Genomic DNA, 12192 nt, shown 5'->3' with positions numbered 1-12192 from the left:
CTCCGAGGAGAAAAATTCTCTTCTATTTATACTTATCCTCCTTGGCACATGGCAACTTAGGTAAATTTATTGTAAGCAAACCGGTGAGTAAATGAAAAAACAAGGCTATTGATTTATAGTTTCTTTGATGAAACTTGAAAAAAATTGATTTGAGAGAGAGGAAGGCCAAAGGAGAGAGAGAAACATTGATTGGTTGTCTCCCATACATACCCTAACCAGGGATGGGACCTGCAACCTAGGTATGTGCCCTGACCAGAATTGAACCGGTGACCTTTGGTGTACAGGATGACACTCATGGACCAGAGCTGATGAAACTTTTGATGCTTCTAATACCATTAATCTGCATTGAACACTAGTTTGCATTGGACATTTTTGTACTCACTTCTATAATAGCAGCATTAATGACAGCTTGAAGATGCACAAAGCCTGTCTTCCAGAATATTGTGACTCCACAGTCCATATTTCCTTGATATGTTTCATAACAATGAGCTTTAAGGGAAAGATGTGTAACTGTTTTAAGAAATTATTTTCCATCCCACAGTTATAAAAGACATTGTCCTATACTGCCTTTGAAAGGTTTAGAGGCATGTATTTTTCTCATTTAACTTTTCATCTGAAATTGTCATTTCATGTGAAATAATTTCATTTTGTTTTTTATGGAAAGACAATTTTCCTTGCACTGACTGACCCACAATGTCTTCCAGAGTTCTCTCTTCTGGTTCTCTCATCTATCTGTCTATTACTATTGTCGCAGCACAGTTTTAGTTACTTGTAACTTCATTCTTTTCTATAGAGCATCTTGGCTATTCTGTGCTCCTTTTAGAGGTATATTTTAGAATAAATATATCAATTTATATTTAAATATCCGTTATGATTTTGATTGAAATATAATATGTTCCTGAAGAAATCTGGGCAGAATTTATATCTGCAATAAATAAATTATGGACATGTAATATATATATATATATATATATACACATATATATTTTTACATATGTAAATATAAGTATATATATAAAACTACAACTTAATACAGTATGTTAATGTACTTCAGAATCACTGTACATTTTTTAAATGTGTCCATTGGCCTGTTGACATCACCATCGCAGATACAGATTTTAAAATTCAATGCATTACCACCTATTCCCACATATGCCTATGATATAAATTAAATAGAAAGTAGTGGAATTGTATAGCTAGAAAGTTACCTGTATGGTCTCTGTGTTCCTTCCTTTTTGAAATTGCTTCTTCGTGTGAGAATTTCAAATTATATGAGAATGTATCAGTAAAGATGACTCCTACTATATGCCTAGGAAGATTTTCCATTAATTCTTCCATCCTCTCTTCATTGGACAGTCCTAAGACATCTGTTTCTGCCATTATAAGAAAGTAATATTATAATTAACTAGAGGCCCAATGAACGAAACTCATGCAAGGGTAGCCTTCCTTCACCTGGCTGCCAGCACGGGCTTCCCTCTTGCACTTGGGACCCAGGCTTCCCTCACAGCCCCAGCTTTGTCCAGAAGGTCGTCCAGAAGGACGTCTGGTCTAATTAGCATATTGCACTTTTACTTATTATAAAATGTTACAAGTTGAGCTATTCCCAGTGTGTTAGAATCCACGACAGTTCTTTTCCAATAGAACATGAAATAATAGCGGGAGGATTAGGAGACTAACTACAGGTTTCACATTCAATTGCTTTTATTGAAGTTCTTTATGGAAATAAGATTAAGTCATATATCCACTTGGAGTAAGTCAGGCAGTCAAAGTTGAATACAGACATTTCTAATTAAAAAATATTTTTATTGATTTCAGAAAGGAAGAGGGAGAGAGAGAGAGAATCATTAATCGGCTGCTGCTTTATGCCTCACAGTGGGAATCAAACTTACAACCCAGTTGGTCATGTGCCCTGACTGGGGCCTCCTGTGACCTCCTGATTCATAGGTTGATGCTTAACCACTGAATAACACTGGCTGATGGGACAGACTTTTCTATAATTTTATCTAGATAGTGTATAATCAGAAGACATACATAAAAAATAATTTTATATGTTGGAATTATTGAACCAATTTTAATTACATATAATATACCATATCAATTAAATACTCACAGAAGAATTAGCATTATAAAAAAATCTAGAATTAGCATTACAACAAATCTAAAATTATATATATATATATATATATATATATATATATATATATATTAGGTAATAGCTTATATCAGTTGGAATTAACTATGTAACTTCATTTTTCTTTAACAATCCTTACAGTATGGTTAATATGCTTATATTGATATCACTAAAATAATCCCCCTTTTTTTTTTTTGCTAATAATGTATTTAGTGCCATATAGATGCTTTAGTAAGACTGAAAAAAATGAGAAGAAATGAAAGAAAAGTTCTTTCATTGGGGTGGGAATGTCAAATATCAAAGTGGAGGGAGCAAGCAGCATATATTTTGACAGAATTAACATTTTTTTCCCCTGGGATAATATTTTTCATTAAATATGCTATAATCATGAGTAAGTCCCTTAACCTTTTTGACTCAATTTCCATATTTGTAAAATAAATTTAATACAAATTATTAGTAATACAGAATATTATACATAGTACAGGTAAATATAATACAGAATAATACTATTAATATTTATTATCATAATCACAAGTGACCTTACTGTAAAATAAAGATAATAACACATTCATTGTGAAGACAAACTCCAGGTAAAGATCTTGCACACAGTAGTCATTTAATGAATATTTATTATTGCAATTGCATGTGCCTATTACCAAAGGTGGTGTTGAGGAGCACATGCTTATGTCATCGGGGCCCCTAGGAGAACACTGCGAGGTAGGAACAAACCCATCTCAGGGTACACAGGAAGACTAGGCCTCAGGTTAAGATTTTGAATCAATAGCAGATTCAGTGTTTGCAGGCAAGATGCACAGTGTAGACATTCAGATTCAAGTGGAACCAGTGGTGTGATGTGTGCTGTAGTATCATGGGAAGGTCTACCCCCACCCTCCTGGCCTGTGTGCAGGGAAGCAAGGACAGGAAAGAAAAGTCCACATAATCTGGGATGTGCAGTCATGAACATAGACTGCAGAGTGGGTGGACTTCTGGGTACTGAGTTCAGATACGGAGTGAGAATCCAAACACAACTGAGGCCAGAGTGGAATGATGGACAGAGGTTGACAAAAAGAAGAGACATGTATTCTATAACTTGCAGTGACTGGGTGGAACAAGAGTCACAGGTTGCCTTTATAATAATACCACCCTTGGTAGGGAATTATGGTGCCTAAAATTAATACTGAGTCCCTTTTAAGTCATGTTTGTGTGTTCTTAAAAAATTTGAGATTTAGTTCTATAAAAGTCATCCTTTCAAAATGTGCAATTTCACGATTTTCAAGATATTCACAAAGTTGTGCAAGCAATAAACCACTGTCAAATTATAACTCAATTCACATTTATGGGGCAATCACCATAGATTCCCCTTTGAAGTGTGTGTTTATTTTGCAAAAAAAACCAAAAACAAAACAAAAAACAAAGCTCCTGTTTTAATTGACTGACATCCAGTCCTCCTTCTAGCAAACACCCTAACATTTATCTACGATACTGCCCCTCTTCCATTCACACACCCTGTGGTTTGGATGTGGTTCACAGGGGGATCTGAAAACCCAACCAGTGCATAATGACAATACTTTTACCTCCCTATGCAATGAGATTAGTTCCTGATGGACCAAGATCCAGACTAATCTAAAGACCACCATTTGTTTCATGGGTATAATTTCTGAAATTACTTTGAAATGTTGGGAAAGATCTGTATTCCTTTCACTTTCACTGGAGTTGTTTATGTGGTAGGGCTACAACTGGAGATTCTGAAGACCAACTCTGCGTCTTCTGGGCAGAGCCGACCTGGGAATGAAGGCAGCACACATTGCTATAGACCTCAGAAGCAGACACACATTTCTTCCTCTGCTGTTGACACTCATCTATCCAGCTGTGCTTTGATACTCTTTTTCCTTAAGCTACACAAAAGGTGCCCTTTTCCTTACCACAAGATGAATTGGAATTCCCTCATTCTCAAATGGGATATTCATGACAAATATAGTACTGTTAACTTTATTTTAAATATGGTGGTGAGACTCAGAGAAGCTGATGACTTGTAAAATGTACTGCAGATATAACACAGAACTACTTTAGTCAAATGCTCTCTGACACTATGTTCAGTCCGCTTGCCTCTCCTCTACGCTGCTTCTCCTCAAATTTCAGGAAATTTTTACAGAAACAATCTTGACAGTAAGAATGATCATCTTATTTTTCATTGATAAGTACCTTTCCACTAAACAGTGAACAATTAAAACACAGAATACTCTTCAAGAGGATCTTCAAATATAGTTAGGTAATCTTTTTGATAATGAAAGGTGAGAATAAAATTCCTATAATCAAATTTAAAAGGAGAAAAGACTGGTTGTTTTTTTTGGATATAATAATAAGCAAATACTAGAGCACTAGTCTCATTCCAGTAACAAAGCTTCCACAGCTACAAGTCAACAAATTGCTAAACACTCCTCCTTTTCAACATATACTCATTTGTATGTTCCATGCTTCCCCAAACCCTACACAACATCAGCCAATTTCTTTTTGGAAAGACTGCACACTGCAAGTGATAACCCTTTAATTGGCAAGAAATACATTCACAGTTTTTTACTTAGATATGGCCTCTTACGCTCTGGAAAGAAAAAAAAATAAATTCACATTTTACACTATCTAGAAATGGTGACAACTGACATAGTTACCAACATACGTAGAAATTAAATGCATGCATCTGCAGTCAAATAAATTATTGACATTAGAAATTCCTCTTAGACTGCTAGAATACTCACCATTTGTATGGGTGGCCAAGGCAACTTTTTTCATTATCTGTTGGGTTGTATGGGTGAGAGGTGCGTAAGCAATCACAAATGTAGATAGGTTAAATGAATCTACCCGTCCCAGGTCTATAGTAGGTAGCGAAGAAAAATCCATGACTTCATGAGTAGAAGGATATAGGTACAAAAAAAGCAGTAGGAGCAATGAGATAAACCATTCCTACACAATGCAAGAAAAAAAAATAAAGAAAATTATGATTTCAAATAAGTGACCCACAATCATTTGGTCATGCAGTTTGTCTCATTTACTTTTCTCATTTTAATATAGACCCCATTCTGAACCATTTTAAATATCGACAGTACAAATTTCAGCAGTCTGGGTCATATCAATGAACTATTACTAGGAGTTTATTTGTTTTGTGTTAATCCTCACCCAAGGACATTTTCTCATTGATTTTTAGGAGAGTGGGAGAGAGAGGGAAAGACAGAGAGACACATTGATGAGAGAGAAACACATCAATTGGTTGCCTCTTGCCCAAGCCCTAACTATTAAAATACCAATGGAATATTTCACAAACATAGAAAGAACTCTCCAAAAATTCATCTGGAATTAAAAAAAGACCCCGAATAGCCATAGCAATCCTGAGAAAGAAGAACAAAGTAGGTGGGATCTCAATACCAGATTTCAAGCTGTATTACAAGGCCACTGTTCTCAAAACAGCCTGGTGCTGACACAAGAACAGACATATAGACCAATGAAATAGAATAGAGAATCCATTTTATCGACCCAAAACACTATGCTCAATTAGTATTTGACAAAGAAAGCATAAACATACAATGGAGTCAAGACAGTCTCTTCAATAAATGGTGTTGGGAAAATTGGACATACACATGTAAAAAAAATCACCACCAACTTACACCATACACAAAAATAAACTCAAAATGGATACAGGACTTAATAAAAATATCTTGAGAAAGATTTCTTCTATTGTATTAAGGTGTTGTTTTTTTGTTTTTTCTAGAGGGAAAATAAACAATCAGAGATACCTCTGAAGGAATGAACACTATTCAATCATAAATAAAGAAGAGAAACAGATATTGAATCATACCATTAAGGACTCCCTTTTCATTCTCCATTTTTTAAGCAAATTCTTGCATAATAAGGCCCAAGTTTGTTGACACACACTTCTCTCTCTCTTACTCATGTTGCCCTGTTTCATGAGGGAAAAAAAAGGAGAAAGTAAGCATATATGATGGTCTTAATGGGGAAAAAAAAATCCTGCCAACACCCAAACAAGCAGCCTGAGAACGCCAGTGTTCTGAATCTGAGTGCCTAGTATCTGAGGGTTCCCAAGTTAGCATTTAATACTGGCTCCCTTCTGCCCCCAGATTTCTCACGAATAAGTTCTTGTTTTGGAGGATCTTTCTTTTATTGTGTTTTATACTCATGTCAAACCTGGTTTTCCTTTGCTTCTAGTTTTGCCCACATTTTTACCTTCTGTTAAATGTTATCAAGCTTTCTTTCTCCCCTCCATGTTTTCCCTCTTATCCTAAAGATATAATGGTTACTCTTTAAAAAAAAAAATCTTTTGAAACCAAAAATAATAATTTATTTATTTTTGTTGTTTATTCAGGATTGTTATTTTGTATTTTAGTAGTAATTCCAGATTTGCCGATAGAGTGTACAGGTTCCTATGGGGAGGCTGTCATGCATTTGCGCATGAGCTCCAGATGGAGGTAGAAATTCCATCCGACTGGGCTTGGACAGGGTTAGTTGGGTGAGAAAACCGGAACCCTCTGGCTTGTGTGTAGGCCAGCTTATTGTGAAAACATTCCAGGGGCTCTGCCCAAAATCGATTGCAGAGAGCAGCATTTTTCTGCAGATATTGCACCAGAAATACATAGTAGACCATAGCCCTCCTCCAGGTAAAAGTAGCAAGTCACAGTCTTAGCATAGGCCACCTTGAGCAAGGAGAGAGAGGAGGGAGAGAGTGAGCTGGAGGTGTGGTGAGGATTAGGTAGGGGAATTTATACATGCTCCCCCCGCCCCCCCCCCCCCCCCCCCCCCCCCGCCCAGTAAGGACCAAGAATACCTCCCAGAAGGAGATGCCTCTATGCATAACAATAGCTCCACCCTTTCCATTGCCTTAACAACCAATATCACACAATATGACCTGCTGAGCCTGCCCTGTACACCGTGGGACTGGAATGCTCCTAAAGCTCACTGCAGGAGAAAACTGTGCACCTGAGCTGATCAATAAGAAGTAAGGGATTCTGGGACAATCACTAGTTTTCTGGGAAGCATGCCAGGTGACTCGGAAGACTAGGCCAGGGCTTTTGAGCAGAGAGCAGCATCTCCACACTTAAATTGGCTTTTAAGTCCTGGACCTGGAGCAAGCAGTCTGCTCCCTCTGTGCACACAACATGGGCCAGAGACAGAGAGTAGGCCGTTGTCATGGCCTCCTCCTTTGTGATAATGAGTGGGACAAGTGCCCTTGCCTGAAGCTCCCACTCCATTCGTGGAAGAAGATGCCGGCAGGGCTGTCTATTTCCTAGGGACAAGGCTTGAGAAATGAGTCTGGATGCCGGTTTCAATGCCAGGCTTACCAGCCAAGGCAGCCTCAGCTGCCAGAGGAAGAACCTACACGTGGATGCTCCTGAGGCAGAGAGGCAAATCTAGGGAGGTGTGCACTGAGTGAAGAGGCTGGAGAGCCCATGGAGAGGCAGTCGGAGGGAGGAAAAGATTCTTGGAAAAAAGCATTAGGTGAGGGTGTCCAGTGAGAGGGGCTCAGGATCCCCATAGAAGGTTCTAGTGCAGAGAATTCAGAGTAAGCAATTTAAAAAATCCCACCCCCACGGATGTGAGAGAGACACATCATATGGCTTCAGTGGAAAGGTCACGGGAAGACTATTTCCATACTCTCCCCCATCCCAACCCACCCCCCGATTAAGGCTGAGGATTGAACTTGCAACTCAGGTATGTGCCCTTGACTGGGAATCGAACCGGCGACCCTTTGGTCTGCAGGTTGATGCTCTAATCCCTGAGCAAAACCGTCCAGGACCAGAACAACTGCTTTTAAAGAAACTGTGCAGGGCTGAGCAGGTGGGTAAACGGGGCAAGAGGGCAATCTCCTCACTGTGGAATCAGCCACAGCCCACTGTAGCATGAACATGTCAGAGTGGCTCCAACCCCTCAGCCTTTCCATTGTAAGTTAGCACCACGTACTGTGTTTCCCCTGAGCTTAAGTATGTTCTGTAGTTTATCCAGACTCACAGCCACGTGCATTCCTTTTCATACAAGTAGCAGGCAGTTTCAAAGGGTACTTTGCATTCAGAACTACACTGTAGGCGTGTGAAAGCTCTGAGTCCTGCAGAGCAACTGAGTGTTTGGATGAGGAAAAGCTGCACATTTCACATTGGGACCCGATACGTGGTGTGCACAGAGCAGAAAGCCCTGGAAGGCAGCTTTCATTTCTAAAATTCTTAGAGCCCAAGCCTGAGAGGCAGCAAAAATAGACATGCAAGGGGGGAAAGGCAGGTTCCCAGTGTTTCATATGGAAAATGAGACAATAATTATAACTCAAGAACAAACGCAGTACTTCACATACTCACCACTGACAACCTGCCTTTGCCCGCCCCTGTGTTTCTGTATTTTTTTTTTTTATAAACAGTCTCAAAATCAGAAAAAGTTTATCGCAATGCCCCCAAGTTATTGTGCAATAAAAGTGAAGACCTTCAAAGACGATCCAGGTTTACAAATAAATTGTCAATCATCTCAGTTCTTCACAATCTCTGAACAAATTTCATCTTATTTCTACATTCAGTTCTGGCCTAAAACCACGGAACAGTTGCAAAACATTTAAATAAACGTATGCTGTAACACGATGCTTTCATTTTTACAATTGTAAATATCAGATGTCCAAACACATCCAAATAGTCCATTCATTTTCAAAATAGTTTCTCTATTGCTGGTTGGCTTTCAGTTACTAAAGATTTATTTATAATTTTGTGACAGAAAAAAAACACACACGCACTCTCAAACAAAACAAAGACAAGGAGCTTACCTTTGAGAAGCGTGAAGCACATAACCTAGAAACACATTTTATCCACCGGACTTCTTATATAGAAGGAAGCGAGTCACATTCCTTCCTGATCTCGGCCGCATCTACAGATTTTGCGTTAACTATTTGGCTTCAGTGGAAAGGTCACGGGAAGACTTATTTCCAGAGGAGACTGTGATCTCAGTTTTGCTGGTCCTGCCAAAAAGTACACTCACATGACTGCCCTTGGTGTCTCTCTCTCTCTCTCTCTCTCTCTCTCTCTCTCTCTCTCTCTCTCTCTCTCTCTCTCTCTCTCTCTGTAAAATTGAACAGTTATAGGTTATCTTCATTCTCAGTGTTTCAGTTGAATTAACAGAAGCATCAGAGTTTCAGAATAAACTTATTATTATTTTTTTTTACCAAGAAGCAGACCCTAGAAAAATTTAAAAATGTTTTAAAAGTCTATTTCCCAACTGATTATCTACTTATAATCAATACTATCTCATGGGTAACATTCTTTTCACAAGCTCAAAAAGCAACCACATTCTGTAACTACGTTAGGACCTGCCTCAGTCTTGGATAGCAATCTCCTGAGACAATCCTAATTGCACAGATACACGCCTTTGTGTCCTCTCCATTAGCTACTGACTCGAAGAACACTGGGGAACATTTCATATTTGATCTCTAATCAGGATCTCCTGAAGGCTTCTGAATAAAAACAAAAATGCAGCAAATACTTAACTAAACCTGCAGTCACTTTGAGATGGAGATGGCGCCATGGAAACAACTAAAAACCAGATAAACTCTTTCAGACTTCCACAGAGATTGCAGGGAGTAATCTTTTCTAAAGTTAAGACTTTACATTTGTTTCTGGACAGAATGGTTCAATTGGTTGAGCATCATCTTGTGCACCAAACTGTTACTGGTTCCATTCCTGGTCAGGCATATACCTAGGTTTGAGGTTTGATCCCTGGTTGGGACCTGTATGGGAGGCAACTTATTGGTGATTCTCTCTTACAATGATATTCTCTCTCTCTCTCTCTCTCTCTCTCTCTCTCTCTCTCTCTCTCTCTCTCTCTCACACACACACACACACACACACACACACACACACATCAATACACGTATCCTTGGGTGAAGATTAAAAAAAAAAAAGGGCAGTTGGGTCTTATAGTTGAATTCGAGGACCAAAATCCAAGAGTCTCCCTTTTTCTTTTTCTTTTTAGTGTATTCAGGCACTACTCTTTGTAGTCCCCAGTGATTGTCTAACTCCCAAGCATTTCCTTGTGTTTTGTTTATTAAAAATATATATTTGTATTGATTTCATAGAGGAAGGCAGAAAGAGAGAGGGTTAGAAACATGAATGATGGGAGAGAATTATTGACTGGCTGCATTTTACATGTCCCACTCTGGGCACCAAGCCTGCAACCCAGGCATGTGCCCTGTCTGGGAATGGAATCATGGCCTACTGGTTCATAGGTTGACACTAAACCACTGAGCAACACCAGCCTGGCCATTTCCTTGGGTTTAAAGACAGCTCATTAGGTGGTATTGCACAGTAACTGTCCAACCACCGTGAGGCAGAAGACTAGCAGTTTGGGAAGAAAGTGAGAGTGCACCATAGTCAATGGGAAGTTGAGCCTTTGCCTAACTTGCCAATTAGAAAATGCATGGAACTCAGTGAAGATGAACTTAATCTGGCACAGTGAGGGTTGGCTCTTGGAGTTGGTGTTTTGAGTGAAAGTGTGGGTGGATGAAGCCCTTTAGTTTAGTTGCAGAGGATTTCTTCCAACCTAAGCAGATTGTGAAAATACGAAGGTCACCCATGTTACAAATTACCTGTCTATCCATTCATTTCCTCCAGAACATCTGGTTTTAAAAGTGAGTCATTTGGCCACTGACTTACAGAGTAGGATCTATCTAGATGCCCAGCTAGTGTGGTTAAGTGTCAACTCATCAATTAGGACAGGGTACATGCCTGGGTTGCAGGCTTGACCCCTGTAGGGGTGTGCAGGTGGCAGCCAATTAATGATGTTTCTAGCCCTCTCTCCCTCCCCCTTCTTCACTCTGAAATCAATATACTTGGTATCATATTATACTGGTATGTATACTCAGTATCATATCATAAAGAGCAATCTAATAGAGGAAATCCAGCATGTGTAAGCTTTCCTCTATTATGTCCAAGATGATTGTGGCTCACACCAAAATTTTAAGCACTGTCTTCAAACTATGAGAAAAGAAACAGCTTCATCAGAGGGAAGTTCCTCTCTACAACTGCCCAATTGATTATCTCATCCGGGAAATCAGGATTTTTACTCCTGTATTTCTCATTTTCATTCAGTTCCAAGTTTCTTCTAATCTCCCTTGCGACTTACTCTTTGAGCCATCGATTATTTAGCAACGTGTTGTTTCCTTTCCAAATCTCTACATATTTTCATGTTATCTTTGGGTTATTGATTTCTAATTCATATCTATAACTGTATAGTCAAATCGATTAGGACTTGTCTTATAACCGAAGATAGTGACTGGCTGGGTGAATATTCCAAATGCAAGGAAATATATTCTGCTAGTGATTGAGTGGAGTGTTATATAAATGTCAGATCTAGTTGGTTGCTGTTAAGTTTTACTGTTTTTATTTTGTTTTTTGTTTTGTTTGTTTTTTTGTCTACTGGTTCTATTGGTTAATGGGAGAAGAGTAGTGAAGATTTTAACAAAAATTACAGGCTTTGTCTTTCCTTTCAGATCTGACAGTTTTTGCCTAAGGTAATTGAAAGTTGTGGTATATGTTTAGAATGGTTTGGCCTTTTTATCATTATATAATGTCCATCTTTATCTCTGGCAACTTTCTATGCCCCAAAGTCTACTTCATCTGGTCTGAATATGTCATTCCCCCTTATCTTTGACCAGCTGACCAGATGACTTCTCTTTCATTTCAATATTCTTTACTCGAATAAAATTTTGGTGGGCACATCAACCAAAACATGCTGTAATTCATGTGCATTGAGCTTTTGTTTTCTCATGCATCAATGATCCCATGTAATAAAACGCTAATATGCAAATTGACTTCAGGGTGGAAATGTCTATCAGGTGCACTGACCATCAGGGGCAGACGCTCAATGCAGGAGCTGCCCCCTGGTGGTCAGTGTGCTCTCACAAGGGAAGCACTGCACAGCCAAAGGCTGGGCTTGCGGCTGGTGAGTACAGTGGCAGTGACGGGAGCCTCTCCTGCCTCTGCAGCAGTGCGAAGGATGTCCAACTGATGGCTTAGGCTTTATCCTCATGA

The 12192-nt window shown here is 39.0% G+C and overlaps 1 protein-coding gene across 1 annotated transcript in view; it reads right to left on the bottom strand.

Moving 5' to 3' along the window:
- The window catches only part of ABCA8 (ATP binding cassette subfamily A member 8), a 45890-nt gene extending 36672 nt beyond the window's left edge, over window positions 1-9218 (bottom strand). The window contains exons 1-5 of the mRNA XM_084863688.1: window positions 8934-9218; window positions 5979-6080; window positions 4885-5089; window positions 1209-1373; window positions 383-489 (exon numbers count right to left, since the gene is read on the bottom strand). Of these exons, the coding sequence (XP_084719814.1) occupies window positions 383-489; window positions 1209-1373; window positions 4885-5089; window positions 5979-6074 (573 nt within the window). The 5' untranslated portion in view covers window positions 6075-6080; window positions 8934-9218. The remainder of the gene's footprint in view (window positions 1-382; window positions 490-1208; window positions 1374-4884; window positions 5090-5978; window positions 6081-8933) is intronic.
- Between the last annotated feature and the right edge of the window lie 2974 nt (window positions 9219-12192).

Source organism: Pipistrellus hanaki (assembly GCF_964339955.1).
Source record: "Pipistrellus hanaki genome assembly, chromosome: 16".
Classification (NCBI taxonomy): domain Eukaryota; kingdom Metazoa; phylum Chordata; class Mammalia; order Chiroptera; family Vespertilionidae; genus Pipistrellus; species Pipistrellus hanaki.
The sequence above is the reverse complement of the archived record's forward strand: the minus strand, read 5'-3'. Positions and strand labels throughout refer to the sequence as shown.